Source organism: Saccopteryx bilineata, chromosome 9 (genome assembly GCF_036850765.1).
Source record: "Saccopteryx bilineata isolate mSacBil1 chromosome 9, mSacBil1_pri_phased_curated, whole genome shotgun sequence".
Taxonomy (NCBI): Eukaryota; Metazoa; Chordata; class Mammalia; order Chiroptera; family Emballonuridae; genus Saccopteryx; species Saccopteryx bilineata.
Genome location: NC_089498.1, coordinates 17,838,308 through 17,863,858, shown reverse-complemented (window position 1 = coordinate 17,863,858; position 25,551 = coordinate 17,838,308). Strand labels below are relative to the sequence as shown.

Sequence of the window (25,551 nt, the reverse complement as noted above, 5' to 3'; positions counted from 1 at the left end):
AATAAATAAATAAATATATACTTCACACTTTATATTATGGGATACCTGCATATTTATTTACTTATCTAGTTCTGTCTTCGCCTTATCCTGTAATCTCCATGAAGAGCAGGGATCTTACGGGTGTTCCCCATGGTAAGTCGGTGCCCTGCACAAACTCTATGAAATGTGCAGGAATCTCCCTGAGAATAGTGGTCTCGGGAGAAGCTGGAAGGGAGCTCTTTGGAACAACTTAGAATTTTGAGAAGACAAGCTGTGGATTGGGGTGATGGGGGAATGAGTTTTCTAGGATAAAAGCTGTAAAGAAATGGGGAATGGGCCGGGTGAGGATTCAAGGGGTCCTTTGAGGAACCACAGCTCAGCCGCGGTGCCAGCGCAAAGTGACGCAGCGCGGTTTGGCCGCTGTGGGGCGCCGTAGCGCGCGCCGTTGCCAGGGGAACGGGTCCAGCGCCGGACGAGGTCCATCCCGCCTCGGCCTGGCCCGGCTGTACAGCCAGCCCGCTGGAGCCCGAGCCCTAGATTCGCCGGCCTAATCTCCGCCGCGCAGCCCGGGATGGGGCTCCACTCCGGGGTGCGCCGCCGCCCGGTCCCGGGGGCCGTCCCGGCCGCGAGGGTCTGAAGCGCAGCTTCCCTGGGGAGGGTGGACAGCCAGGCGCGAGGGCTGAACCGCTGGGTGACCTTGGCAGGGCCGATCTGGCTCGGCCGCCACGACGCGCAGGTGAGGAGCTACCGCCGCGGTTCTCACCTCGAAGCCTGGCCTGAGCCACCGGGCCGGGCTGCCGCCGCCCAGCCGGGTTCTGCGCTCGCCTCGGCCTGGAGCCCGCGGCCTTGGCTCCAGGGATCCGTCAGAGCGCGGGGCTTTCTTCCAGTATTTACCAGGTTTCCAGATCTGTATTGAGAGCCTACTGTGTGCCAGGGGCGGGGCCACAGAGGGCTCCAAACAGCCAATCTCCAGCCCTCACGAAGTGTTCAGGGGAGGGGTGCAGGATATAGGCGCCCGAGAGACAACTAAAGTAATTTCAGGTGCGGATAAATGATCCGCTGTTGAAATGGAAGGAGGTGGCCAGGGAAGGTCTGCTGTCAAAGGTGACTGAAGCTAAGACTTGAAGGTTGAGAAGGAGCCAGCATTGTGAGCAGGGGAGGGGTGTTTCTGAAAGAGGGAAAGCATTTACAAAAGTCTGAAGTCAGCAAAGTACTATTAAGGAACAGAAAGGGTGAGAGCGCCTTGAAGGATGTGGTGGGATTTTCAACTTTATCCTAGCAGCAGGAGGAAGCCATCAAAGTGTTTTGATGAAGTTTCAAGTTTTTTGTTTTTTGTTTTTTTTTACAGAGACAGAGACAGAGTCCGAGAGAGGTATAGATAGGGACAGACAGACAGGAATGGAGAGAGATGAGAAGCATCAATCATCAGTTTTTCGTTGTGACACCTTAGTTGTTGCTTTCTCATATGTGCCTTGACCGGGGGCCTTCAGCAGACAGAGTAACTCCTTGCTGGAGCTAGCGACCTTGGGTCCAAGCTGGTGAGCTTTTTGCCCAAGCCAGATGAGCCCGTGCTCAAGCTGGCGACCTCGGGGTCTCGAACCTGAGTCCTTCCGCATCCTAGTCCGATGCTCTATCCACTGCGCCACCGCCTGGTCAGGCGAAGTTTCAAGTTTTGAAAAGCTCACCTCACTCTGTTGCTGTGGACAGCATGGTGGTGACGGGGAGCACCAAGAAGTCGGTTGAGCGTCATTCTAATTCTGCCTCCTACATGATCTTAGTCTCATCTGTGAAAGGGGGATGTTCTGCATGTTGTTTATAAGAGAGAAAGTGAGGGCCAGCTACTTCTGAGACCAGAGACTGGAAAGGTCTATAAGAACAGTTTGAAATGATAGGACCTAACTCAAGAGAGTTGTGTGGGTTTAAGAAGTGAATTCCATCAAAGCACTTAGAGTAGTGCCTGGCACAGAAGTGACTTCTAAATGCGGGTGGCGGTTATCATTGTAACTCTGTAGGGGATCACTGATGGAGGCTTGAATTAGGGTGATGGCAACAGAGATGGTAAGAAGTGGCTTGACTTCCCTTATTGAAAGAGAGCTGGGTTTAGAAATGGATGACGGGTGGTCCCTGCTTTTGTGGAACTGGTGGTTCACTGTGGGAGATGGGTTTATAAGTAGATAATCTTCACGAGGCAGAATAAAAGCAACACTGGTGCTTAATTAGCCAGTTTTTTTTTTTCTTTTGTTTTTCTTTGTTGTCACAACTTTGTTCTTAGTGACTGCTTCTTGGTGGGTGTTCCTCAAGGCTTACTCCTACAATCATGTGAGTTGATTTCCTGGTTAAAATCAACAGACCTTGCCTTCGCTCATTGGCCTTGTTTCTGCTCCACATTACTCCCTCCTCCTTGTCCCCTCTCCTTGGCTTAACTTGAATCCGTTTGCAGTGGTTGCTTCAGGGAGATCATGGCACAGAAAATGTTTGCAGGCCACTTCAACTCAGGAATGACTGAAGTTTTGAGTTTTTCCTGCCCTAGCATCAGACCTCTGCGTGTTGTTTATGTCAGGAGCCCAGCCTCATCTGAGACCAGTGACTGGAGAGGTCTGTGAGAAGGGCTGGAAGTTCCAGTTTATTTCTGGGAGTTGTCATGAAGGGCATCTCTTAGTTAAACTATAGCCACTTTATAGAATTTGAAGGCCAGAGACTTCTCTGGTACCTATCAGGAATTTAATAAGCAAAGTACTTGCCCCTAAACATTTTTTAAAAGACTTTTTATGCTGCCCTGGCTGGATGGTGGACTTGGTTGGAGCATTGTCCTGCAATGCAGAGGTGTCTGGTTCAGTCTTTGGCCAGGACGCATACAGGAACAGTGTGATGCTTCTGTCTCCCCCTACCCCCTTCCTCTCTCTGGATTCAGTAAAAAAATAAAAGAAAAGAATAGAAAAAAAAGACAAAAGATCTTTTATACTGTAAAACAGTTGCCCTCCTTTAGGTGGTTAAATTGGGCATGTTAAATGAAAATTATTTTAAAAGCAGATCCTGGGAGAAAAACAAATAACTTATTTTTTTAAATATCCATAGAAAATCACTCACAGCAACCATAAATCCTCTAGTCAAAATAAAAGGTGGTTGGGCCTGGCCAGTGGTGGCACTGGGAATAGAGTGTTGACCTGGGACACTGAGGTCCCAGGTTCGAGACCCTGAGGTCGCCAGCTGGAGCGCAGGGTTGCTGTCCTGAGCGCAGGATCATCGGTGTGATCCCAAGTTTGCTGGCTTGAGCCCAAAGGTCACTGGCTTGAAGCCCAAGGTCATTGGCTTGAGCCCAAGGTCACTGGCTTGAGTAAGGGGTCACTGGCTCAGTTTGTGCCCCTCAGTCAAGGCACATATGAGAAGCCATCAATGAACAACTAAAAAGTGATGCAACTAAGAGTTGATGCTTCTCATCTCTCTCCCTTTCTGTCTGTCTCTCTCTCTCAAAAAAAAAAAAAAAAAAAAAGATGATTGGGAGCAAAACCTTCCTGCGGCATGTACCTTCCCTATGGGTTCAGGAGTCATGAGGAGCTGGCCCTTAGCCAAGGACTAGAACAAGGTCCTGCCCAGCAAGTCCTCTGTTGTGCTGTCTCATTATCTGATTCTGACTTGGATAAGACCCCCAACAGCTGGTAGGGAGATCTGTGGCTCTTCCTCACAGCTCTGCAGCTGAATGAGTCAGAATTGCTCTCCAGACTGAGAAAGCAGTGAACTGAAACGCAGCCCTCTTGTATGGTTGTCAGGGAAGAGTTCCTTGTTTGTTTGGCGTGGTGCAGGACTCGGGATCACGTGAGTGGGTTTGGTTCACATGGCAGCCTAGTGGGGCCCGAAGGGCCAGAGGTGACACCGCTTAGTTAGTTATTGTTTAACAAAACTTTTTTCAAAAGCAGTACATGGGTCCTGGTTGGGAGTTTCAGTGGATAGAGGGTCATCCTGGTGTACTGAGGTCGCAGGTTCGATCCCCAGTCAGGGCCCATACGAGAAGTAACCAATAAGTGCACAACTAAATGGAACAACTAAGTGGACAAGAAATTGATGCGTCTTACTCTTTCTTTCTCCCCTCCATCTTTCTTTCCCCCCAAGGTTCGATCCCCAGTCAGGGCCCATACGAGAAGTAACCAATAAGTGCACAACTAAATGGAACAACTAAGTGGACAAGAAATTGATGCGTCTTACTCTTTCTTTCTCCCCTCCATCTTTCTTTCCCCCTCTTCTCTCTCAAATCAATGGAAAAATTAAAAAAAAAAAAAAAAAAAAAGTAGTACATGTACATGCACATGGGAAACAAAGAAAAATCAAACAGTACCAATGAGTACACAGTTGAAGCAAGTCTGTCTCACTCCCAGCCATGAGATCCCTTCCCAGAGGCTGCCACTCTGCCGTCCTGTACTTCGGCCCAGAGAGAACCAGGGCGCAGGAACACAGGTGTCTGTCCCCACCCCCCCATTTTCGCTCACAGGGTAGCATTCTCTACAGCCATCACACAGCTTGTTTTTCCACTTACCTGTCATTTCCCCCTCCTTGTTTTTGATGTTAAATAGCATTCCATTGTGTGGATGTGCCATAGTTTGTTTATGTTGTTTCTTGTCCTTTATTCTTACAAACAAGACTGCAATGTATCTTTGTGTACTTTGTGGGGATATGTATAGGATAAATACCTAGAGATGAAATGTGGGCCTAAGGCTATATGTGTTCTAAAGCTTGGTAGGCTTTGTCAAATTGCCTTCTAGCTAATTTTTTTGAAAGGTGAGCGAAGGAGAGACCCACACAGGTGACTTTGTGAAATTTGCGCCCCCTACCCACGCTCCTCAATCCGTGAGCACAGCGCAGGAACCAGAACCCGCTCTGTCTCTGGGTTTAGCCCTGGTCCATTGCTCCAGGCTGCCTCTCTGCACTGTGGGCTCAGGTCTCTGGGCTCTGCAAGCCTTTTCTCTGACTCCATCACTCCTCTGATCCTCCTACTTCCATGGCCTCTCTCCGCAAACCCTCTTTAGTAATTGAATTGATTCTTCCCTAAAATCCTGAGCCATCTTGTAGGAATCCAGGAATGCCCTCTCCAGGGCTGGTACTTTTCTCTTTACTTTGGTTCTTTGGACAACACCATGCATGAAATTCAGAATCACATTTCTAAATATTTTTTTTGTGGGAGCAGAGGTGGGCAAGAGGGAAGTAGATCAGTCATGCAACTGTTCTACTGTCGCATGTTCTATGTTTCTCATAGTGAGAACTTGAAATGTTATGAATTCCCTTATTTAACAAAATGGAGATAGCCTAACTTTATTTGGAAAAGGCTGTTGTAGGCTTTTAGCAAGTGAATGTTAACATGAATAGAGTATCATCATTTTGGCATTGGGCTTCACCTTGTTGGGAAAAGGAAGGGCATGCACTACCCCTCCAGCCCACCTTAGAAGCCAGGTGGGTACTCAGCTTACAAGGTGGCAGCTGCCTTTGGTTCTTAACACTCCATGGGAACTTTCCCCTCCTGTCTTCCCTCTGTCTCTGCCAGCTTGACTCTGTGATTTGTCCTGTGGCAGCAGAAGGTTCATGAAAAATCTTTTATCAAGGCCTGCATATCTCTCAGCCCACCAAAGATGCAGCTGCAGGCACTGGGTGGGTGGGTGGGGCTTGTGGCCTTGACTTCCACCTTGGACGACCACCATCTCCTCCCAAAGTACAGGGCTGCTGAGCTGCTGTGTGTCACTGCCCCCTCCGCTTCCCAGCTTGCTGGTGTCACTTCCCCACTGTGACTAGAAAGCTTTTCCAAACACCCATCACCTTTGTCACTCTCCTGCTTTAAACTTCCTGTGACTCCCTGCAGCTCTTGTAATGGTGCCCAAGCTTCCTCACTGGACCCCCTGTGATCTAACCCTGCAGCCACCCAGGGCTTTTCCCTCCCTCCCTCCCAAGCCCCCTCTTTACCCTGCCTGCCCCACCGCTGTCCCCAACCCCTCCACTCTGTGTTCTGTCACACTGAATGGATGGCTCTTGCAAGGCTTCCAAAATACCCATTGCCCATTGTCCTGATGTCTGTCTGGGTCTGTCTGGGTCCCCAGAAAGAAAGCCCCTGAAGGCAGAGCCAGGTCTCATCTGTTTACACCTTCAGTGCACTTAGAGGACTGAGCCCCCATAGCGCTGGCTGGGCCGAGGTGTGAGAGCAGAAGCTGGCCACACTGTCCAGGAGAGAGCCGTGGACCTTCCAGTCTGGTCTCCCAGGGAAGCGCAGAATGGGGAGCAATGGCCAGAGAAGTCCCTGGCTCTGGTGACAGTGCTTGGTCCCATCTATGCTTGAGGCCCTCTTGAATTCTTTCTGATCTCCCAGCCTTTTTAATCAACATCTTTTGGGTCAAAGGTATTTGCTATCACCAATTCTGTAAGGGCAAATGTCATCAGTTAAGAGCAGACTGGCCCACGCTTTGGGGCAGGTAGCATGTTTCCTGACCAGCTCGGGTCTCTGCTCTAGACTGCTGCCATTGCTGCAAGGGACTCAGACCTATCAGCTCTGTCCCCTCCTCCACAGTCTCATCAGGGGGACCTCTCTGAGCCAAGGGTACCCTGGTTTGCAGTCAGAACCACCCCAAAGGCTGCTGGTATAGCTTCTGGCCTCCGATGGTGACTCCTCTCACCTCAGGTATCTGGGCTGCACCAAGGCTGGGGTGCCCGTGGCCACTGCCAACCCACTCCAGGCAGTGGAGACATGTCAGCCATGTAACTCTGCTGCTTTCTTTAGAAAGTCCCTCAACTGTGGCCTCTGCCTCAGGCGCTAGAGTGGCTCTGGTCGCAACATGGCGACGCCCAGGATGGGCAGAGCATCGCCCCCTGGTGGGCAGAGCGTCGCCCCTGGTGGGCGTGCCAGGTGGATCCCGGTCGGGCGCATGCGGGAGTCTGTCTGACTGTCTCTCCCTGTTTCCAGCTTCAGAAAAATGCAAAAAAAAAAAAAAAAAAAAGAAATAGGGCTCTGCAGGTGTGAGGATGGCAAACAGAAAGCCAGGACTTCGGGATCCTAATCCATGGATTCCTTTCAAAGTTGTTGCCCTTGTATGATGTCACTAGAGAAGAGAATGGCAAGCCACAGAGGTCTGCCCACTCCCCTGAGCTCAACCGCCCAGCTGAAATGTATTCACAGGGCTTGACCTGGTGAGCTTTGACTGTTTTCAAAAATCAACGACAAAGATTTGCTACCACTGGGGAGATCCAAAATAAAGCGATGCCAGCTTTTCAGTCTCCTTTGTCACCTTTGATCAAAGGTAAGACGATTAGAATGGCAATCCAGGGGCCCAGCTTTTGTGTTTCTTGGGTAAGAAAGCAACTTCAACCAAGCCCATCACTTTGGACATGAATCTCATAGGATATCAGATGCAGTGGCCTCAGTCTGGAGAGATGAGGACAACCCACCCAGAGGGCCGTTTTAAGGGTAATTATGCTGTCTACCATTTAGGGAGCATTTATGTGTCAGGCTTTACCTACGGCATCGCTGATCTGTACTCAACCCGTTTTTCAGATGAAGAAACTCAGGCCACTCAGCTAGTAAGTACAAAGCCAGGATTTGAACCTAGATGTGTTTTCCCCAAAACTGGGGCTCTTTTTCTTTACCTTTTGCTGCTGCTTATTGAAGACAAAGCAAATGGCCAAGGGATTTCATTTGAGTCCCTGGAAGTAAACTAAAGTCACTTCATTTAGCTTTGAGATGAGGCTACTCAGAGGTGGCTCAGATATGCCAGGCTGGCTCTGAGCTTCAGGTGGGATGCAGGGCAGAGTGGCTAAGTGTGAATGTTCAGCGGTTGGTACTAGCATATGGGCAGGGCAGGGCGGGGCGGAGGAGGTCTGGGCGCATGATGCCTGTGCAGAACCGGGGGGGGGGGGGTTGCGGATGCATGGTCGCTGTGCAGACTGGCAGCAGGGCAGAGCGGGCCAGGTGGCTTTGGGTGGACCAGGGTTCCACATCATTGACCATGCCCACGTTTCCTTCTATCTCAGATGTTCTCAGGTCAGCAAACATTTACTGAGGACCTTCTATGTACAAGGTATGTCCTGGGCGCTCGGGGAGGGCAGGTGGGGAACAGAGGTGAGTGACTCACAGCACATTTACTGCCCTTAGGAGAAGCTGGGGTAACGGGAGGCAGGCCGACAGGGGGATGGCAGACTTCCAAATGCCAAAGCGACTTGTCCAATAAGACTGAGCGTGAGGGCCTCAACTCCACTTGAGGTACCCCTGGCTGAGGAGATACTTTTAGTGGGCTCTAAAGGTCACGTACCATTTCGTTGAACTGAGAAGTGAGGAAGGCCCACAGTCATGGACACATGAGAGTCCAGGTTCTAAGGTTTTGTCCCCAACTCCTGGGCTTCCCACTAAGAGCTCCAACTTGGCCTGTCTCCCCAAGTATGGTGCTGTCTGCCAAGGCTCTAGTCCCACCTCAGGCCTGGAAGATACTAACTAGGCTGGGGCTCTTCTTCCTATAATGACAGGACCACCCTGCCTGCCCTGCATGTGACTTTGGCCAGTAGGCCTGCGCTTGGGCCTAAGGATGGCGGCATGGGGGAGTGCTGCCATCTGGTGGCAGGATCTGGCGAGGCCTGGCCTTCTCTGAGCTTCCTTACGTCCTCCTACCACCTTTCTGTCCCCAGTGCTCCAGGCCCAGATTTTACTTAAAGAAACACGGTTATTTCCTCTGCTAGAGGGAACCAAGGAGGATTCCTTCCCTCTCTCTTGAGTGCTGGCTCCTCCCCAGCCAAGAAGTCTCAGGTAGCCCTTCTGAGGCATAGAGGAGACTGTTCAAGGTCCCCCCAGTCATAAAGGGATTACATGCTTGCCTAGAAACAGAGGTCAGAGCCCCCCCTCTGGACAACTCCATTTACTATTTCCCTTAGCAGATGGTAAGGGGTAGCCTCACTGACACTTGCATTTGGGCCACAGAACGAAGGTGACTAATCGTAACAGAATCAGCATGTGTTCTCATCGCTCTGGCCCCAGCCTGATATTGTTAGCAGATGAGAACATGTCTTATTGGGTTCAGCTTTGATGACTGTGAGACAGACACTCTGAGTAACAGGCAGCCACACTGTGTCCTGAATAAACCCTGGGCCCTCCTACCTTGTGCTGGCCAGGGCCCTGGGCCAAAGCTGGCTCTGGGGCTCTGAGCCCAGCACTCCACTACCTCCCTCCCCACCTACCTGACTTCATGCTGGGGCATGGGGTGCCCCACAGAGAAGCTGGGAGGTGGTTTTACACCCCTGCCTAGTCCCTCCGTGCCAAAAACTCGCTGCATGTAGGGGCTCTGGGCTGCAGTCCGGGCCGCCTCAGGCTAATGCTCTCTCTACTCTTCCTCCCTCTGGAGATGAACATCTGCAACAAGCCCTCCAACAAGACAGCCCCTGAGAAGAGCGTGTGGACGGCACCCACACAGGCCAGCAGGCCCTCCCCGGAGCTGCAGGGCCAGCGGTCCCGCCGGAATGGGTGGAGCTGGCCTCCTCACCCGCTCCAGATCGTGGCCTGGCTGTTGTACCTCTTCTTCGCTGTGATCGGCTTTGGGGTCCTGGTTCCCCTCCTGCCTCACCACTGGGTGGCCATTGGCTATTCTGTATCCTTGGGAAAGCGTAGGGCTGGTACAAGGAATTGTGGCGGTAGTGGATGGCGGACATGGTGGAGGCCCGAAGCTGGGCTCTAGAGCCCCAGAGAGCAGAGACAGGCCCTGTCTCTTCCCTGGGGTGGGGGGACCAGCTGGCCCCCTGCCTGGCCTCCAACCTCCATCTGACCCCTCTGCCCAATGCAGTGAGCCAAGAGCCCTAAGGTACCCTGAGAATTCACAGCTGCACACAGAAGGGGACCTCATCAGCCAGGTTACCGCCTGGAAGCCCTCTTTAAGCTAATTGTGTCCAGAGCTCAACAAGGGATAAGTTAGAGAGTAATTATTCCATTTACGAAAGAATTTTTCACTTTTCAAAAAGAGTCATGGTAGAATTCTTTTACAAAACAAGTTTCTGGTACATTTAAAATGTGGTTTTATTTTGGACAGATTATTATGCTGTACCCAGGACTGTTTAAAGCTCATTGATTTTAAAATCATGCCCTTTTAGGGTGAGGTTGACTTGACAAGAGGAGGGGTAAAGAAGCCCTGGAGGTCTCCTGGGAACAGTGACAAACATGAACTTGCAGGAGTCCAGTGGTGTGAGTGCCCCAGCCCTGGTCACACCCCCAGGAGCAGAGGGTGTGGCTACAAGGCCGAGAGATTGGGGTGCAGCAGGCGGCATGCCCTCCCGCCCAGAGGGTGCCCCTGTGACTGTGCCCTGGCGGGCGTGCCTCGCGGCAGCGATTCCCTGGGCCTCCCGGGGAGGCAGCTCAGGGGCTAGCGGAGGTCCGCGAGGACAAACTCCAGTGCTTCATAGTCAGCAGCAGGAGTGTGGTCCCAGCTCTGCCCCCTCAGGGCTACACAGGCTGAGCAGCTTCTGCCAGCTCTCTGGGTCTCCGCCTCCTCCTCTGTCTGACAGAAAGAGCCCCGCCTACTTCCCAGGGTGGGGACAGAGAGCACACAAGGGTCTGTGTCTGAGCACCAGAGCGCATGAGCCATACATGGGAGCATGCGCTCTAGGGAAACACAGAACTCGGGTCTGGTGAGTGACAGGGGCCAGAGTGTGGAGAAGGAGTCTAGAGAAAGTTGCCATCCTCAGACACTAGCCATGTCACTGGGGGCTTCCTGGTCCACTCGCCCCTGGGCCTAGTCATCAGCTGTGTAGCTGGGAAACGACTTTCCCTGAGGTGACCAATAGGACTTAGGGCTGTTAACTAGGATGTTTCATGGAATGTTCCTCTCATGACCTGGAAAGGGCACATCTCTCACTCAGGATGACCTGGGTTTCGCCGTGTGGTGTGGTGTGGTGTGGTGTGGTGTGAGTGCCATCAGAACAAGTAACAGTAAATAAGAGCACTTCTGTGTGCCAGGCCCTGTGCCAACCAGGGGTTCTTGGATTATCTTATTTGATCCTCATAGTAGTTTGAAGGTATTCCTCTCCCTTTACGAAGACATTGGGTGCAGAGAGACTGACATCTTGAGATCACCCAGCTAGTACCTAGCTGGGTACCTGCTCAAGCAGCCCGACTGAGGCAGTGGCACGGTGTGAGGGTTTTCTTCTCTCTGCTTTCAGTGCTTTGGGCAATGTGGAGGGTCACAGAGCCACCAGGTCTGGCACCTCCATTTCCAGGCCTGGATGGTTCTCCTTCTGTCTGTCAAAGCCACCTTCCTTCTGCAGGCTCCCCTGGGACCCTGAGGAAAGAGGGAGGTAATAATGTGTACCAAGTACCCCCCTTTGGCCTGCATCCAGCCTGGGACCCAGGGTACAAAGATAAGCAAGACAGCCCTGGGCTGCTCTGCCTCCAGCTGCAGGAAAGCTTTGCAGACCAGAGCGCGTCCCGGTAGCTGCAGTGTCGGGGCTCCCACGCGTACTGTGGGGGCAGGAGGTGGGCCACCTGCACCAGGAACACCAAGGCCCAGATGCACCCCTGCTCCTCACAGCTTCCCTCTTCACTGGTGCTTAACCGACCTGTCCAGCTGCTCTTCACTCTGCCCCTTTCCTTTGTCACCTGTATCCCGTCAGTCGTCAAGTCCCATTGATATTACCTCCTAAATAGCTATTCAGTTGTCCTCTTTTAGTCCCCACGGCCATCTGCTTCTCTTACCTAGGCACCGTTTTGTTGCCAAACCTTTCTCCCCACACACACGCCCTCAGTCCGGCCAGTCCATCTGTGTCCCTGCAGTCACAGTACCCTTTCAAAAATCAAATACGATAAAGTTATTCTCCCAGTAAATACCCTCTGATGGCTTCTTCTGCCTTAAGAGATGAGGTTCAAGATGCTCAAGGCTCTCTGTGTTCTGGCCTCTGCCCATCTCCCCAACCTCTTCTTACATGATTTCCTCTGTTGTTCTCTGTTGTGACACCAGGTCTGCCTGGAAAGCCCCTCATCTCTCTAACACCCAGTTAAGTCAGAAGTCAAGAACTGACAGCCCATGAACCAGTTTGGCCTACAGAATTTTTTTTTAATTGAGGGATAATTAACACACAAAGTACCTCTTGAGTGTTCTTTTGGCAGGTGAGTTTTAAAAATTATTTCCTTGTCAACGTTTTAAAAAATGAGAGACATAACATAAAATCCAGATTTCTGGTTCCTTCTGAAAAGCCAGACTTTGGTGACATGGGCCCGTGTTCTTGCACGGCAGTCATGAGCCCCCGTAACCAGCCACGGCCCCTTTCTGCCTTCCAAGGCGATGCTTTCTCAGGGAAACGTTCTGGATCCCTTCAGCCTAGCTGAGGTCACAGAAACTCCCAAGAATCTTTCTTTGTTGTAACCAACCCATGATTTCATTAACACTTGTGTTTCCACCAGACTGTAGGCTCCTTAGGGCTGCGGACCAAGCCTGTGTTGCTCCTGCCATCTCCCTCAGTGCCTGGTATAGAGAAAGACCTCAGTAAACAGCTGAATGAATGAGCCAGGCTGTGGGGGCAGGAGAAGGGTTGGAGCAGGCAGGAGTCTGTTTGCCCACATTCAGTGTGTCCAAAGAGAGGCTGGAATGGGGAGAAACAGCGGTTGTTGACACCAGAGAGGTTTGGGAGGAGCCAGAGCATGAGAGGCCTCGGCACTGAGCTGAAGAGTAAACTCTAGCTTCAGGGCCATTGAAAGCCAGTGTAGGAGTTTAAGCTCTTCAAAGCTCACTTTGGGCCAAGTGAAGGCCAGACTCGAGAGGAGGCAGAGAGGAGGAGCAGAGTCAGGAGACTATGGAATAACCCAGGCAAGAGGTAAAGGTTTGACCCGTAGCCAGAGCTGTGGGAGGGGTTTTGATGGGTCACAGGATTGTCTCTTTCAACTAGGGTACTAGGGTACAGCACATCAGGGCAGGGCCTGGCTCCTGCAGACGTGTAGGGAAATTTGGCTGCTGGGAGGAGGAGGAGGAAGGGAAAAAAGGAGGTTAGACAGTCTATGGATGGAAGATGAATGATGGAGGGTGGATGGCTGCCTAGGTGGAATCTGTTGGTGAATTTGTACACATTTAGACTTTACAGCTAGTTGTCAGCACACTTATGTCCAGCATTTGGTCCAATCACTGAGCAGACAGGTCCTGGAAGAGATGTTTCAGCCCCAGGAATTAGATATGCTGTCTCTGGTCAGGCCCTGAATGCGTCAGGACATCCTAGATGCTCAGCTCCAGGGTTCCAAGTACTCCAAGTACCTGGGCTCCAGGTCAGGGCGGCAGTGGGTGTATGAGTCCCCATTCGCAAGTGTTCTCCGTCTGGCCTGGCTACCGAGAGAAGGGCTTTTTCCCTCTCAGAGCAGACTTCCTGTGAAAGAAAGACAAACAAGCTTAGGACTTATATTTTGGGTCCCTCAACCTTAGAAGATGGTCTCTTTCAATCTCACTTCATTTAGAATCTGAAACTAATAAAAACTGGAGGTCAGACTAGCCAGGGCCTGTGCCAGGCCTGGAACAGTGAGGCCATGGCCCTGTGTTTGAGCCCCTTGGCAGCAGCAGCAGGCAGTGCGCCCTTGCGAGCTCTCTTACCAGATGGCCACTCCCCTCTTCCATTGGGGCTGGGTACACTGGAGAGGTCTGACAAGGCAGTTCTCGGGTCCTGGAGGTAGGGGGTGTCACGGGCTAAGAGTTTCTATGCGAGGGAGTCACATGGAGGTGGAGAACAGCTCTCTGGCCATAGGAAACGGGTGGGGTTCCCAGCTGGCAGAGTGTGGAATGAGCCCTTAACCTGCTGGGCCAGTGCATGGGCGCCATCTTTGTCGGCCACCTCGTGGTACACCTGACTGCTGTCTCCATCGATCCAGCAGATACCAATGTGCGGGACAAGAGCTATGCAGGGCCCTTGCCCATCTTCAACCGCAGCCAGCATGCACATGTGATTGAAGACCTGCACTGCAATCTGTGCGACGTGGATGTGTGAGTGCCTGCGGACCAAGGGTGTGTGAGCGGTGAATGTGCCTGGGGAACTGTCCGTGGAGCTCAGGGCAGAGGGGCATGCCCAGGGTTTTAGTCATCATGATAACACACGTCTTATACCATCAAGAATTTTGATGGAGTGACAGAGAATTGGGTGGAGGAGGAGGTGAGAAGGTGAGAAGGTAGGAAACAGAAGATGAGGAATAGCATTTCTAAACCCACGGCCACAGACCTACAAACACACATTTCTGTTGACTGACTCTGCCAGGCACCCCCTACCCCACTCTCACGAGCATCCCCAGGTAGGGACAGGGAGGGGAGTTAACACTTGAGAACTTACTATGTGCCAAGCGCTTATGAACAACCATCCTGCAGGATGGGCAGCATCTTTCTCCACAAAGGAGGAAGAGCCCAAAGCTCAGAAAGGCTGAGAGGCCTGCCTGCGGTCACGTGGCACACCAGCCTGCCTGGACCTGGAAGTGATACTGTTATCCTAGTTTCTCACGAGGACTCTGAGGCCCAGAGAGGCCCAGTGACTTGTTTCCGGTCATGCTGGGAGGGGGGAAACAAGTCAGAATGTGTGGGTCCCATACCCCCTTGGCTGGGCCAGACTGCCTTTCCAGCCCCCTCCTCACCGTCCTAGAGCGTCGCAGTCTCAGGAGAGGACTGGACATGAGGCTGTGGTCCAAGGCCAGCTCCATACTTATAATCTAAAGACTTAGGCAGCCTGTTGGAAGGGGGTCAGACCAAGAGAGTCCATGGGATGAGGATTTCGGCATCCTTTCCTTCACTAGGCACAAGTGCATTGTTCCTCAGTGGGTGCTTGGGCAGGTGCTGCCCATCTAGAACTCTGTCCAGTTTTGGAGGGGGGCTCCCCATTCTTCACACTTCTTTGAACTTCCTCAGTCCCTCCTTGGGGCTGGGGGAATCGCATTCCTAATGTGGTCTCACTTCATCTGCAGTGAATTGCCCTGAGTTCACCCAAATGTCACCCTGCTCCGTTTTCATTGGCTCCCTTTGAATGAGCACAGACAAGCTGAGGTTTTCTGTTAGAATGCCAGTATAATTCCCCTAGACTAGCAGGGAAACAGTTACTCAAAAAATTGAGGTGTTGGGAAGAGCAATGCAGGCTCTGGGCCTGTCAGCCTTGCTTTCTTCTCCCTGGTCCCAGTCTGCATCGTCTCCAGGTACCGCGCAGGGGTTCTTTCGAAAGAAAGCCCCATTTGCGTTTCACACTACCGTCACTCGGTGCTCAGCCCCCAGTAGGACACTGTAATATCCCTTACACCTCCTCCCGCCTCAGGGTCCCCAGTTTTTGAGAAACGCTGCCTCCTCCGAGTGCCCCGCCCCGCAGTGCCGCCAGAGGGCGCGCACGCTCCCCGAGCCGATCCCCGCGGTCCAGCGAAGGCGCCGGGTGGGTAACCCGCTCCAGACCTGGCGCTCCATCCGCGGACTCCTGCCGCTCCTGCCAGGCCTTGCGGCGAAGAGGAGGACGAGTGGGCCAACCGCATTGTGCCCTCTCCCCTCCCGTAGGAGCGCTCGCTCCAAGCATTGCAGTGCCTGCAACAAGTGCGTGCGCGGCTTCGACCACCACTGCAAGTGGCTCAACAATTGTGTGGGCGAAAGGAATTACCGGTGAGAGCCGGCCCGGGCTGCACGGGTGCCTGGGAATGCGTGGGTCTGAATGTGTGAGTCGGGGCATAGAGACTATAAAGGGGGGCGGGGCGGGGATGGGAGTCCATGGAGGAGCTGAAATGCATCCGTGTGTGCTCCTGATGGCTGCCTCCTGGAACTGCGGAGGGTAGGTTTGGGGTCCTCCCTCTGCTGGACCAGGGAAAAGTGGAGACCCAAAGGGGTGGCCGCCCATCTTCACCTTTGCCCTAAGCCTTTGGCTTCGTGAGGAGTTAGGGCTGTGGGATCAGAAGCCTTACTTCCGGTCCCAACCATGGGTCCTTCTGAGCTCTGGGCTCTTACCCAGCTGGAGCACCCGGGTGCTGACAGCTGCCCACGGCTGGGCCCAGGCTCTTTCTACACAGTGTGGCATCTGCTTTACTGGGTGTCCTGCTCCTCGTGCTGTTGGCCACTTACGTCTTCGTGGAGTTCTTTGTTAATCCCATGCACCTGCGTACCAGCCACCACTTTGAAGGTCAGTCTGGGCTCCAGTCCTGCTCCGGTCCCTTAACCCAGGGCCTGTTGTGGTCAGTCTATCTGTGCCTTGCAGTCCTGAAGAATCTCACGGATGTGTGGTTCGTGTTCCTGCCTGCTGCCCCTGTGAAGACACAGGCTCCTGCTATCCTGGCCCTGGCGGCCCTACTCATCCTCCTGGGCCTGCTCTCCATAGTCCTGCTTGGTCACCTGCTCTGCTTCCACATTTATCTCAGTAAGTGCCCCCCATGACACCTGCTTTGCAGGGGATAGGGGTTCCTAGGCTGCAGGAGGTACCAGTTGGGCTGTAGAGCCTGGAGGCTGCGCCCCTTCCCACTGCTGGCTCTCTATGGTGGCCTGGTCTCACTCCATGGCTCAGTGCATATGGGGACAGTGGTTTCAGTCTGGGACTGGGTATCCTTTTCACTGCACTGAGCCTTCTCTTCACCCCCTCAGTGTGGCACAAGCTCACCACCTATGAGTACATCGTACAACATCGTCCACCACAGGAGGCAAAGGGCGCCCACAGGCAGCTTGAGTCATGTCCCCCCAAGATGCGGCCCATTCAGGTATAGCAGTGACTTTGAGGGCTAAGGGAGTGGGAGATGGGGTCTGGGTGTCGAAGGGGTGCTGGGCTGTGCAGATAGCAGCCAGTGATGAGAAAGAGCAAAGGAACAGGCCTGGAAAAGCAGCTGGGGTAAGGGTGCTGGGCAGCAGGGGTGGAGCCGAGTCTGTACTCTGCACACCCTCTGGCTCGAGTGTGGGCACAGCAGAAAGGAGTTCTGCATTTCCCCGACCCAGTGTATGCATAAGTCCAGCTCCAAGCCCGGAGGGTCTGGAACGTGGGAGCCTAGAAGCACCTAGACAGATTGCAGCTATGAGGGAAGAGAGGGATGGACCAGTGACTGTGTCAGCTGTCATCTCCACCTATGACCCTGAGCCCTTATACCTATTAACCCTATTTAATCCTTATAACAGACCATGAAGCAAGTAGTGTTGCTACATCCATGTTGCAGATGAGCATACTGAAGCCAAGAAAGGTTAAATAGAAGCTGGGTTTGGGGAGAGTTGAGGTCTCGACACTCCGAGGTGGGAACACTCCAGCCTAGGCAGGCGAGGGCCTGGCCAGCCCAGCTGCTGACCAGCTTATCCCCATTCTCACGCCCTGTGGCTTCCTGGGGTCAGCAGCTAGAGGGAGGAGGGGTCCAGTCCTTAGAGCGCCCAGGGACTCGGAAGGCAGGCCCTTGCTGGGAAGGCTGAACCCTGGGTCCCAAGTTCTTATGGCAACTGGACACAAACACAGGCTAGTGGGCTGGTTAGGAGAGGGCTTGGGACCTCGCCTCTCCTGTTCTCATTGCCAGGGGTGGGCCAGGCTGCCACGTCTGGGGGAGTGCTGGCTGTTGGTAGAGAACCCCCTGCTACACTGTTGTGTAACTTCCCTGGTGCTAGGCACTGACCCCGTGTAAGCACAGTGGCAGGCGTCCTGGGGAGTGGGCATCAGCCTCATCCCGACTTCACAGAGGACCCTGAGACTCAAGCTGCACAGTAGTACCCACTGAGGCAGGGCAGGCCCTGGGATGTCCAGGCTCAGGACTCTGGGACCCTGCCCTGGAGTCACTGCCTACCTAGGCTTTGGGCTTGGACATGCCAGCAGCAAGGACATTCAATATCATCTGCAAATGACCTGAGGGAGACCTCCTCAGTGGGAAGAGGGGTGTGCAGAAGAGAGAGCAGAGGCTAAGAGGTGCCACAGTACCACTCAGGAATGTGCAAATGTTGAAGATCTCTGAGGGAGGATCCTAGGGACAGCTGTGGTATATTTGAGTGGGGATACCCTGGTGACACCCTCAGACTTTCTCAGCTGGCTAGGACCTAGCTCTGGCCCTCAGGCTTCTGGGACCATCCTCTATAGCTGCCAGCTTCCTGTGCTCAACCCTTCTGGAGCCTAGGGACACCAGGGTGGCTTTGCCCCTCTCTGCTGGGCCCAGGAGGGTGCTAGGCCCACAGTGGGGAAAGGAAGGATGTGGAGGGAGGATTTCACCTTGAGGTCCTAGTCCTTGTGCCTGGCCTCGGATCCCTTCCTCTTTCCCAGGGCCCCTCTGCTTAGGCTGGCACTTCCACTCTCCTTCCTAAAGGGCCAGCCTGGGCAGAGCTTGGGCATGGGCTCACCAAGACTTCAATCTCTACATTTGTACAGCCAGTCTGTGGCCAGCTAGGCTCTGTCCCCTAGATCTGCCAGTGCCCCAGGCAGCCTCCCCACCCCCACCCTGAGCAGGAATGCGGGAGGGGCCCCACTCTGGAGCCGTTGCCCCCAAACATAGGCTTGTTTTAGAGACCGCGTTTGCTGTTACATTGTCGTCTCTGCATTAGTCAGGACGCCTGGGTCTCCATGGAAACAGCTGCAGACCAGGCGACAGCTGTCCCAGTGCCCTCCCCATCCCTGTGGGGCGGGGGCAGGATGACGAGGTCCCGCCCCACACCCTTGGCACTAGGCCTCCCACGGCTGGCTTTTTCTTGGCTTTGGTCTTCTCACCTGCAGTCCTGGTGGTCCTGGGCGGAGCTGGAGCACTCCTGCACGCTGGGGTGCCGGCCTAGGCCCCTCCTGCCACATCTCTGCCTCAGGCCCCTTTGCTTTCAGGGACTGGGTCTGCAATTCCCAGGGTTGCTGTTAGGATCAGCTACTAAACAAGACAGAGCCTGGTCCCTGATGGGGTTGCAGTGCTATTTTTTCCATCACCTACTGCTTTCCCTTTCAGATTGGGGCAGGGGGAGATGGAGCACTCTCTAGCAGCTGAGAGTGGTTGGTACTCTTGAGGATTTAGCTCCATGGGAGCCATGCACACAACCTTGGGTGACACCTGGCCTGTTAACAGCTGGCTGCCTGGTGTCTCAGCTGGGGAAAAATCGGTTCACAGACTGGAGTCCAGGGATGGGAGAGGAGCAGGAGAGGGCAGATCTGAGCCCCACTAGCCCCCTTGTCCGGAGTAGCTACAGGCTGGATGCATTGGACCCCTGAGGCTGGGGGCCTCCTGGAGTGAGGTCTGGGGATGGGATGAGGTCCAGAAATGGGTGTTTTAAGCCTCATCCTGCAGAGGGTTTTTTCCAGCATGGCTGAGACGCCTGGAGAAGAGCCGACCTTTGCACCCAGACCTCCCACAGAGGCCTGAGAAAGGATGTGTTCTGTCTAGTATTGGGTGGGCTTGGGACTTAGAAGGCCCTGGGTCCACACCCGGCCGCCCAGCTTCCCTGCCCCCACCTTCACCAGGAGATGGAGTTCTACATGCGGACCTTCAGCCCTGTGCGCCCAGAGCCGTCTGGCCAGGCAAGGCCTGCTGCAGTGAATGCCAGGTGAGCGTGACCTGGGCATGTGCCAGCTGTGCATCTCCCATTGGCATAGGGCCATATGAGGTAGGAGAAAGGGGGTAGGCCCAGACCAAGGCAAGGGTCTGGATCCAGCGCAACCTGCCCTTGGACAGACTAATTTAATGCCCATCTATTGTTTGTTAGGAAGGAAGGCTTATTTGAGGACCTCCAGCTGGGTGGGATTTGAGGGATCATCCACATCCAGAGCTAACCCTCCCGCTTCCCCTCAGTCTCTCCCAGTTCCTTGCCACCAGCGGCCAAGTGGAACCTCCACCGCCCTCCTCCCCAGAAACTCTCGCCCTGCCCCCCGGGATCCGACCCCAGGTAGGGGCACTGTGCCCTGCCTCCCTCCCCCGGATCCAACCCCAGGTAGGGGTACTGTGCCCTGCCGGGGTGGTGGAAGGGGATGTGAAAGAAGCTTCTCTCTTGCCTCACTCCTCTGCCTTTTTTGGCGATGTGGGACGTGGGAAGACGCATTCAGCTCCCTGCTTTTTCTGCAGAAAAAGAGGAAACCGGGTGAGGGCCCTTCCTGACTGGATCCTGCAACGGGAGCTCCGAGGGAAGGAAAGGTAGGGGCCCGCGTGAGTTGCAGCCCCTAGTCTCACATTTCCCTCCACCCCCGCAGGGCCCCAGGCCCCGGGCCACGGCTCCAGCTCCTCGTTGGATTCCGCGGGTGCTAGTCCGGTGCATGCCGCCGGCCCCGCAGGCACCTACCACTCGGCATCAGCTGAGTCCATGGACGAGACTCCCGTGGCTCAGACGTGCCTGGGCAGCGCTGCGCTGGCCGCCCCCGGAGACAGGAGCCGAGAGCCCGGGTTGGGGCTGCCGGCGCACGTGCCTGCTGTTTTCGTGAGCCCGAGCAGCGGCGAGCCCGGGGCGAGGGGCAGCCCAGGCGCCGGAGTGGCTTAGCTGGGCCAAGAGGCAGGAGGGCCGAGGAGGAGCGGCCGGCCCGACTCTCTATGCAACACCCGCCCTCGCGGATCGAGTGCACTTTAGGAGCCCCTACGGCCGGCAGGATCGGCACCCCTCCCCTTCGACTCAGCAATACCCGCCCCACCGGCCATGATGCTCCAATAAACTTTTTTATGCTTTTGCGGACTTACTGCATACTTTCTTAATAGCAAGGGCCACGGGCCATTCAGTAGTTGGACCACTGCCCGTTGGCATAGAGGCAGTGGGCCCCCTTATCGTGAGTGGCTATCCAGATTGTCATAGGGAAGTAAACGAGGACCCGAGGTGCTCAGGTACAGAGCTCCTGCTTAGGAAAGATCCCAGGCGGCTACTTGGAGGAGGTTATTCTTCTTGAATTCAGACAGAGTTTCGTTCGGAGGCCTGAGGGAAAGCAGGCTCTGAGTTCTGGAGGCAGCAGCGGGTGTAGAGACCCGGGAGGTCCAGTTTTTTCCTGGTGGTGGGATGGCCGTCGGAGGATCAGGATGCTGGGACGGGCACTCTTGGTTTGCCCATTGTCCCCTTTCCTCTGTGCTCCTGAGTTGTGACCTGGGGATGCCACACGTTAATTGGCGAGCCAGCTCTAGATTCCACTGCCCACTGTCACTGAGGGAAGGGGCCGTCCCGATCCTACACCCCGCCTTTACTTGTAGCTCAGGGAAGCTGGATTTCTCCCGGAGGTGGAGGTCTGCTTTGAACTTTGGATGGAGCGCAGAATGGGGGGCTGCTTTCCCATTAGGGAGCCACACGAGGACGTCCAGAACTGCAAAGGGCTGGTCTCCAGGGGCCGCGAAGGCCGTGGAGCTGCCCTGGGAGCGAACCGAGGACGCTATCGCTGCAGTTCCGCCCCAGCTGATCTCCGAGAGCCGATGGGGCGGGGTCCGGTGGGTGGAGCCAGCATGACCTTGGTCACTCTCCCGCCGAGACAGCCCCGGGGGTGGGACTCGCCGTCTCTATGGAGACTGAGAAACAAGGGATAATACAGCAGAGCCGCCCGGGCTGCAGTCCCGCCCCGGAGCCGGCAGGGAGCAGAGCTGCGGAGCTGCTTGGTCTCCCGCGTCCGTGGGTCCATTCTTGTGCCCTTCTGTCCATCGAACGCGCACTGCAGGAGCAGCCACGAGGTAGAAGCCGGTAGGAGACCCAGGCGCCGGCCACCCTAATCAATATCCTGCACGATAAGAAAGGGGTTGGGGGTGGGAGCAGCCTGGAAGGGGTTCCAATCCTGGAGGGTACCGAGCTGAGGACGCCAGCTGAGCGGCCCTGCCCTGGACCCGAGCGTTCCGTCCCAACCCCCACCTCCTTGCTGGGCTGATTGATGACTCCAGCTGTCCCAGCGGGAGCGAGCTGGTGGCCCCAGTCCACGGGTGTGGCTGCTCCATCCATGGCCTGTAGACCCCTGGGACTACAGCCTGTGACCTGGCTCTGATTAGCCTCGAAATTACCAAGAATCCATCTTCCCACAGAAAGGAGTGAGCACTGGATGCAGGATGCTGCTAGTCCCCTAGGACAAGCATCCTATGGCACAAGCATCCTAAAGCTCCCCTAGACTTACTCTCCATGAACCAACTTCTGGGACTGTTGGGGTCTCTGGTGGGAGGTTGCAGTTTAGGGAGAGGAAAGGTTAGTGCAGTCAATGTGGACTGGGATTATGGACAAAGTTGCTGTAATGTGGGAGTGCTCCGAGTCCCAGAAGCTAGCTGCAATTTAGGGATGGGTGAGTGTGGTCACTGGCCAGTGGTAGTGGAAGAGGGGGTAGTCAGGCAGAGGCCTGGGCGGTGGTCACTGGAGGCTCTAGTATAAAACACAGAGATGTAAGATGGTTGCTGAAGACATACAAGACTAGTCAGGAAGCTGTAGTGGGGGAGGTGAGTGTGCTTAGGTGGGTCTCAACACAGGGGGTTCCCAACATAGTACTTGGGAGTCTGGAAATACAAGTCTGTGGGTGTAAACACTGGGGGGCTTCAGTTCTGGGCTGCGTGGCCAGAAAATCATTGGTGTATAGACAAGGGGGCAGGCAGTATATGGGTGTGGTCAGGGCTGAGGGTGTGAGTGGGAAGGCTCTGGTTAGGGGGTCTCAGGAAGGGCTGTGGATGTGTGCATAAAGGTGGCTGCAGCATGGGGCTGAGGGTGTGGTCAGGGAGGCATCAGTACCAGGCTGTTTGTTACATGTGACAGAGTGCAGCATTGTGGGTGTGGTCAGATGACTGCAGGGGGCCAGTTCAATGCAGGGCTTAGGGTATTATTGGGGACGTCTTTTGTATAGGGCTGTTATTATATATTACAAGGCTGGATGCTGAGAGAATGGTCCAGGTCTGCAGTCTCAAGGCTGTGGATGTAGTTGGAGGTCTGAGTACCAGGTGAAGGGTGTGGTCAGGGGGTACAAGGCTGAGGGTGTGGAGAACCAGGGCCCAGTGCATAGAGCTGTGGGAGTATGGGCTGGTGTGGTGTGGTCAAGGGACCTCAATGAAGGGCTTAAGGTGTTGGGGAAGTATCTTTTGGTGCTGGGTGTAGGTGTGAGGATCACAGGGCCACAGCCACAGTTCCACTCCTCAACGTACCTCTGAGGGGTTCATAACTCTACAACTCCTACCCTAGGCCAGCACCCCAATCTCCTGCTCCTCCCAAACTCCACAAACTGGGAGGTTACAGCCCCAGTGGGTGGCAAGGGGCCAGGAAGCCATGGCCGTGCCCCAGGCTCTGGGAGTGCTAGTGTGCCCCACCCGTGGGCCCCTGTTCCCCAGCCCCGCCCAGCCCAGCAGCACTGGGAGCTTCTCCCTGAGCCACTCTGACACCATCCTGCCCTTCGCAACATTCTCCAAGTAGCACCACCCTCCCTTAGCAACCGTCTCCAGGCTTCACAAACTGTGGCCAGGCCAGCCCCAGGCTCCCGCTCCCCTCATGTTTTTGTTTAACAGCAAATAGTAACAAGGTCCCAGCTGGGCCAGCTGCACCCCTGCCTGGGGCATGCACCCCTGCCTGTACTCTGGCTTCCTTCTCAGCCTGGGCTGGGTCTAGCTGGGGCCTCATGACCCTGACAAAGACACTGTCCTGACTAAATACCTGCCCAGCTAGCAGCCTCGCCTGGCCCTGACCCAGCTTGGCATGGAACTCCCAGGGAGGGAGGGTTGTTCTTTCATCCTTACTTCCACCCGAGCAGGCCTTGTGCCAGGGCCAGACAAAGCCATGGTCCCAGCTGCTGCCCTTACAGTCTTTCTGGACAGTGCCACTCTGTTCCCAGCCTGGTGTGGGCATCATGATTTCATCTTCTTAACTCCACTATGAGCTAGGGCTGGCATTAAGTAACAGGACCTTTTCCCTTGGGGCTGTTCCTCAGGGCCCAGGGACCCAGGAAGCCCCCAAGTGCCCCCTCTCCACAGGCAGCCCCACCCCAGCTCTTGAGGGTATGTAGCCTAAATGCACCCAACTCAGACCTTGCAGGTTTTGAGGTAGAGGCAGTGATGTTCTGTGGAGGGGAGGAGCACGTTGGCTGGGGGATGACCGAGGTGGGTCCTTATAGGGTGGCATGGCAGCGAGCACAGACATGGCTGGGCTGGAGGAGAGCTTCCGCAAGTTTGCCATCCATGGTGACCCCAAGGCCAGTGGGCAGGAGATGAATGGCAAGAACTGGGCCAAGCTGTGCAAGGACTGCAAGGTGGCTGATGGAAAGACCGTGACAGGGACCGACGTCGATATCGTCTTCTCCAAAGTCAAGTGAGCCCCAGGCAGTCCCTGCCTGGGTGGGGTATTGGGGGGCTGGAAGCAGGGAGGACATTGAGATGGGGGGAAACTCATGGTGCCCACATACCTGGCAGGGGGAAGTCTGCTCGAGTCATCAACTATGAGGAGTTCAAGAAGGCCCTGGAAGAGCTGGCAATCAAACGATTCAAGGGGAAGAGCAAGGAGGAGGCCTTTGATGCCATCTGCCAATTGGTAGCAGGCAAGGAACCAGCTAATGTGGGCGTCACCGTAAGTGCCCTGCTGGTCTCAGGGAAACACTGAGGGGGATGTGGGGAATCTCAGCTGGGGGTGGGAAGGGCTGTGTTCCCTGACAAGTGTGTCTGAGGGAACTCTGTCCAAACAGAAAGCAAAAACCGGGGGTGCTGTGGATCGGCTGACCGACACCAGCAAGTACACAGGTTCTCACAAGGAGCGCTTCGACGAGAGCGGCAAGGGCAAGGGCATTGCTGGGCGGCAGGACATCCTGGATGACAGTGGCTATGTGAGTGCCTACAAGAATGCAGGCACCTATGATGCCAAGGTGAAGAAGTGAAGCCTGGGAAGGCCCCACCAGCATGGCTGCCCTGGCCAGAGGCTCAGGTCTGGGCCTAAGGGGCACATGAAGCAAGAGAGCCTGGTACCCTCCCTGCTGGACCTGCCAACCAGAGCTTCCTGCCCAGCCCCATGGGGCCAGCCCACCAGGCCTCTGACCCAGACTGCTCTGTGTGCCCTTCCCCTATCTTCCATGACTTCTGTCCCTCTGGGGAGAGTCTGTGCCTATAGCCTCACCACCCCAACCTAACCCTGGGCATGGCTAACCCCTGATTGCTTGCCTCATATTTAAGCTGCTGCTCTAGCCAAGTGCCTAATTCTTACCCAGACCTCAATAAAGACACCTTTTGTATCAATATGGTCTGGTCAGGTATATGACAATGGGGATAATGACGTTCACACTCTGCTGACCCGTCAGAGCCATCACCCTCCTGCCTGCCGTATTGCTGATCCTTCCACCGGCAGCCTTGCCTAGAAAAAGAGTATGTCCCTTCCATCAGTGGAGCCAGACTGCCTGAGGATGCTCCTTAGGGAAATCCAAAGCCTTTTACTTCAGTCTTGCCCGAGTCCTAACATCACAGCTTGCCTTCCTGCAGTTAGGGCCTGTCTCAGCCTCTCTGCTTTCACAGCGGGAGGAGGGATGAGACAGCAGATTTGGCCTGGGCCAACTGTTGGCAGAGGGCCCAGTGCCAGGCCTCGGCTGTCAGCCTGCTGGTAGGCCCCCACTCCAGGGGGCTACCAAGGCAAGTCACTGGGGCTGCAGCTCAGAATATCAGAAAATGCAGGAAGAACCTTAGGGGTAGATAGTTCAACTCCCTATTTTATAGCTGAGGAAACTGAGGCCCAGAGTACTATGGAATAGGGGCCAGAACCATGCCACTTGACTCACAGA

The 25,551-nt window shown here is 54.7% G+C and overlaps 2 protein-coding genes across 5 annotated transcripts; both read left to right on the top strand.

Moving 5' to 3' along the window:
* Positions 1-435: 435 nt before the first annotated feature.
* ZDHHC1 (zinc finger DHHC-type containing 1) lies at positions 436-20,540 on the top strand. 3 transcript variants are annotated; one of them, XM_066242406.1, is made up of 13 exons: positions 436-715; positions 7,439-7,527; positions 7,978-8,024; positions 9,336-9,578; positions 13,759-13,934; positions 15,468-15,569; positions 15,956-16,080; positions 16,156-16,314; positions 16,536-16,648; positions 19,345-19,427; positions 19,673-19,811; positions 19,943-19,958; positions 20,068-20,540. In XM_066242406.1, exons 3-13 carry the CDS (start codon positions 8,016-8,018, stop codon positions 20,349-20,351), a joined length of 1,449 nt encoding a protein of 482 aa, XP_066098503.1. In that variant the 5' UTR covers positions 436-715; positions 7,439-7,527; positions 7,978-8,015; the 3' UTR covers positions 20,352-20,540. The 3 variants fall into 3 exon arrangements, with proteins under 3 accessions (XP_066098503.1, XP_066098504.1, XP_066098502.1); XM_066242407.1 differs by lacking the exon at positions 7,439-7,527 and having other exon boundaries at positions 19,673-19,766; XM_066242405.1 differs by lacking the exon at positions 7,439-7,527.
* Positions 20,541-21,366: 826 nt separating this feature from the next.
* Positions 21,367-25,015, top strand: TPPP3 (tubulin polymerization promoting protein family member 3). 2 transcript variants are annotated; one of them, XM_066242408.1, is made up of 4 exons: positions 21,367-21,521; positions 23,908-24,101; positions 24,203-24,356; positions 24,472-25,015. In XM_066242408.1, exons 2-4 carry the CDS (start codon positions 23,914-23,916, stop codon positions 24,658-24,660), a joined length of 531 nt encoding a protein of 176 aa, XP_066098505.1. In that variant the 5' UTR covers positions 21,367-21,521; positions 23,908-23,913; the 3' UTR covers positions 24,661-25,015. The 2 variants fall into 2 exon arrangements, with proteins under 2 accessions (XP_066098505.1, XP_066098506.1); XM_066242409.1 differs by having other exon boundaries at positions 21,369-21,511.
* Positions 25,016-25,551: the final 536 nt, after the last annotated feature.

Bases quoted from the DNA above. Each gene is read 5' to 3' on its own strand.
- ZDHHC1 (XM_066242405.1), top strand. The intron at 13,935-15,467 runs GTGAGTGCCTGC...CCCCTCCCGTAG, and splicing joins AATCTGTGCGACGTGGATGT to GAGCGCTCGCTCCAAGCATT. The intron at 15,570-15,955 runs GTGAGAGCCGGC...GGCTGGGCCCAG, and splicing joins GTGGGCGAAAGGAATTACCG to GCTCTTTCTACACAGTGTGG.
- TPPP3 (XM_066242408.1), top strand. From the start codon at position 23,914: ATGGCAGCGAGCACAGACATGGCTGGGCTGGAGGAGAGCTTCCGCAAG. The intron at 24,102-24,202 runs GTGAGCCCCAGG...CATACCTGGCAG, and splicing joins ATCGTCTTCTCCAAAGTCAA to GGGGAAGTCTGCTCGAGTCA. The intron at 24,357-24,471 runs GTAAGTGCCCTG...CTGTCCAAACAG, and splicing joins CAGCTAATGTGGGCGTCACC to AAAGCAAAAACCGGGGGTGC.